Below are 1,435 nucleotides of genomic sequence, written 5' to 3'. Positions count from 1 at the left end.
AACTATCCTTCAACTATCCTGGGTATTGCCACGGAACATATCCTGCCAAAATCTGGGTTTTTCAGCATCATTAGACTTTAGTGGGTTTTTCTGAGTGTTACTGTTAAGCTGACAAGGGTAACAGGAGTCTTAACCCCTCCACCCCCTTCTCCCAAAACCTAATAAGGATTTTTATTTAAAAAAAATAAAAAGGTGCAAATGTTATGAAATTGGGGGTGGAGGGAACACTATGAGAGCCCTCTTTCATTTTAATTAACATTGGACTATTTCCTACCTCTCGCACTAAACTTCTGGAAGGGAGGGAGGGAGAAAGGGAGGGAGTTATGAACATGGCTGTCCATACAAGGTCAAGGGCTTATTTCTTTTGCCAGCCAGTGATTCCCCAGTATTTTCCCCCATTGGAAGAAATCTGCGTGAATGAGGTTGGGGTGGGCAGGGAGCACGCCAAGTCAACTACAGTTTTCCCTGAAGGATCTGCCCGAGGTCCTTACTGACAATGGGCTCCAACCACCATCATGGCACTCACATAAGCAACATCTCTCCTTAGAGCTTTTTTGTCCTTGCTGCTTTTCTTGCCATTCTTGTCCTTGTTTGCTGACCTATTCTTGGCCCTGACTTCTCTCATTAGATCGAAGAACATCTTATCCACGTTGGCCCGAGTCTTGGCCGAGATCTCCACGTACTGCACACTCAGCTCCTCTGCTTTGCTCTGTGCCTCCTCCACCAGCACCTGCCTCCTCTCTTCCAACCCCGACTTGTTTCCCACCAGGAGCAGCGGGACTGCATCATCTTCAGCCTTAACTGGGAGGATCTGCACTTCTTCTCCCTCCAGGACCACTTTCTTCCTGCAACGGTCAGCTCTGGGAGGTTCACAGTCTTCTACGAACTCATCCTTCATGAACTGAAGGGTCAGGGCTGACTTGCCAACCCCTCCACGGCCAATCATGATCACCTGGTGCGGGGCCAGGGAGCTCTGGTTCTTAATCTTGCTTGCAGCCATCCTGCTGGTTTGCTGAGGTTGTGACACGTGACAGAAGACCCTGTTGAAGAGCTGGGACATGGTGGTCCCCACCTCGCCCATGGGCACCCAGCACTAGGCTTTTAACCCCAATTAGCCCTCTCCCTGGCCTCCTCCATGGGGCCAACCCCAGCAGTCCCCAGCAAATTGATTTTTTTATTGACTTGCTTAGGGGGTGGGCATGGGGGGGATCACTTCCCCATCCCTGAGCACGCTCTCAGCTTTGCCTCTGCAACCCAGCCTCTAGACCTAGTTCTTTATTCCGTGGATTTTTCAAAGCTGGAATCCATGCAATATTATATCCATGAAACCCACACAATATTATATCCAACTATGATTTAGCTGCATGTAGAGTCTTAAAGCAATCTGATCATCTGTGGCATACCCTTCAGGGTCTCATTGTTAAAATTTCTATGT

At 48.8% G+C, this 1,435-nt stretch overlaps 1 protein-coding gene across 1 annotated transcript; it reads right to left on the bottom strand.

The window, feature by feature from the left end:
• Positions 1-484: 484 nt before the first annotated feature.
• On the bottom strand, positions 485-1,099 carry LOC118718517 (ras-related protein O-RAL-like). The gene has a single exon (XM_036437385.1). It carries the CDS (start codon positions 1,079-1,081, stop codon positions 488-490), a length of 594 nt encoding a protein of 197 aa, XP_036293278.1. The 5' UTR covers positions 1,082-1,099; the 3' UTR covers positions 485-487.
• Positions 1,100-1,435: the final 336 nt, after the last annotated feature.

Source organism: Pipistrellus kuhlii, unplaced genomic scaffold (assembly GCF_014108245.1).
Source record: "Pipistrellus kuhlii isolate mPipKuh1 unplaced genomic scaffold, mPipKuh1.p scaffold_m20_p_14, whole genome shotgun sequence".
In the NCBI taxonomy this organism is placed as follows: Eukaryota; Metazoa; Chordata; class Mammalia; order Chiroptera; family Vespertilionidae; genus Pipistrellus; species Pipistrellus kuhlii.
Note: the sequence above shows the minus strand (reverse complement) of the source record. Positions and strands in the feature narration are given on the sequence as shown.

Coding starts and splice junctions, on each gene's coding strand:
- LOC118718517 (XM_036437385.1), bottom strand. CDS start 1,081: ATGGGCGAGGTGGGGACCACCATGTCCCAGCTCTTCAACAGGGTCTTC.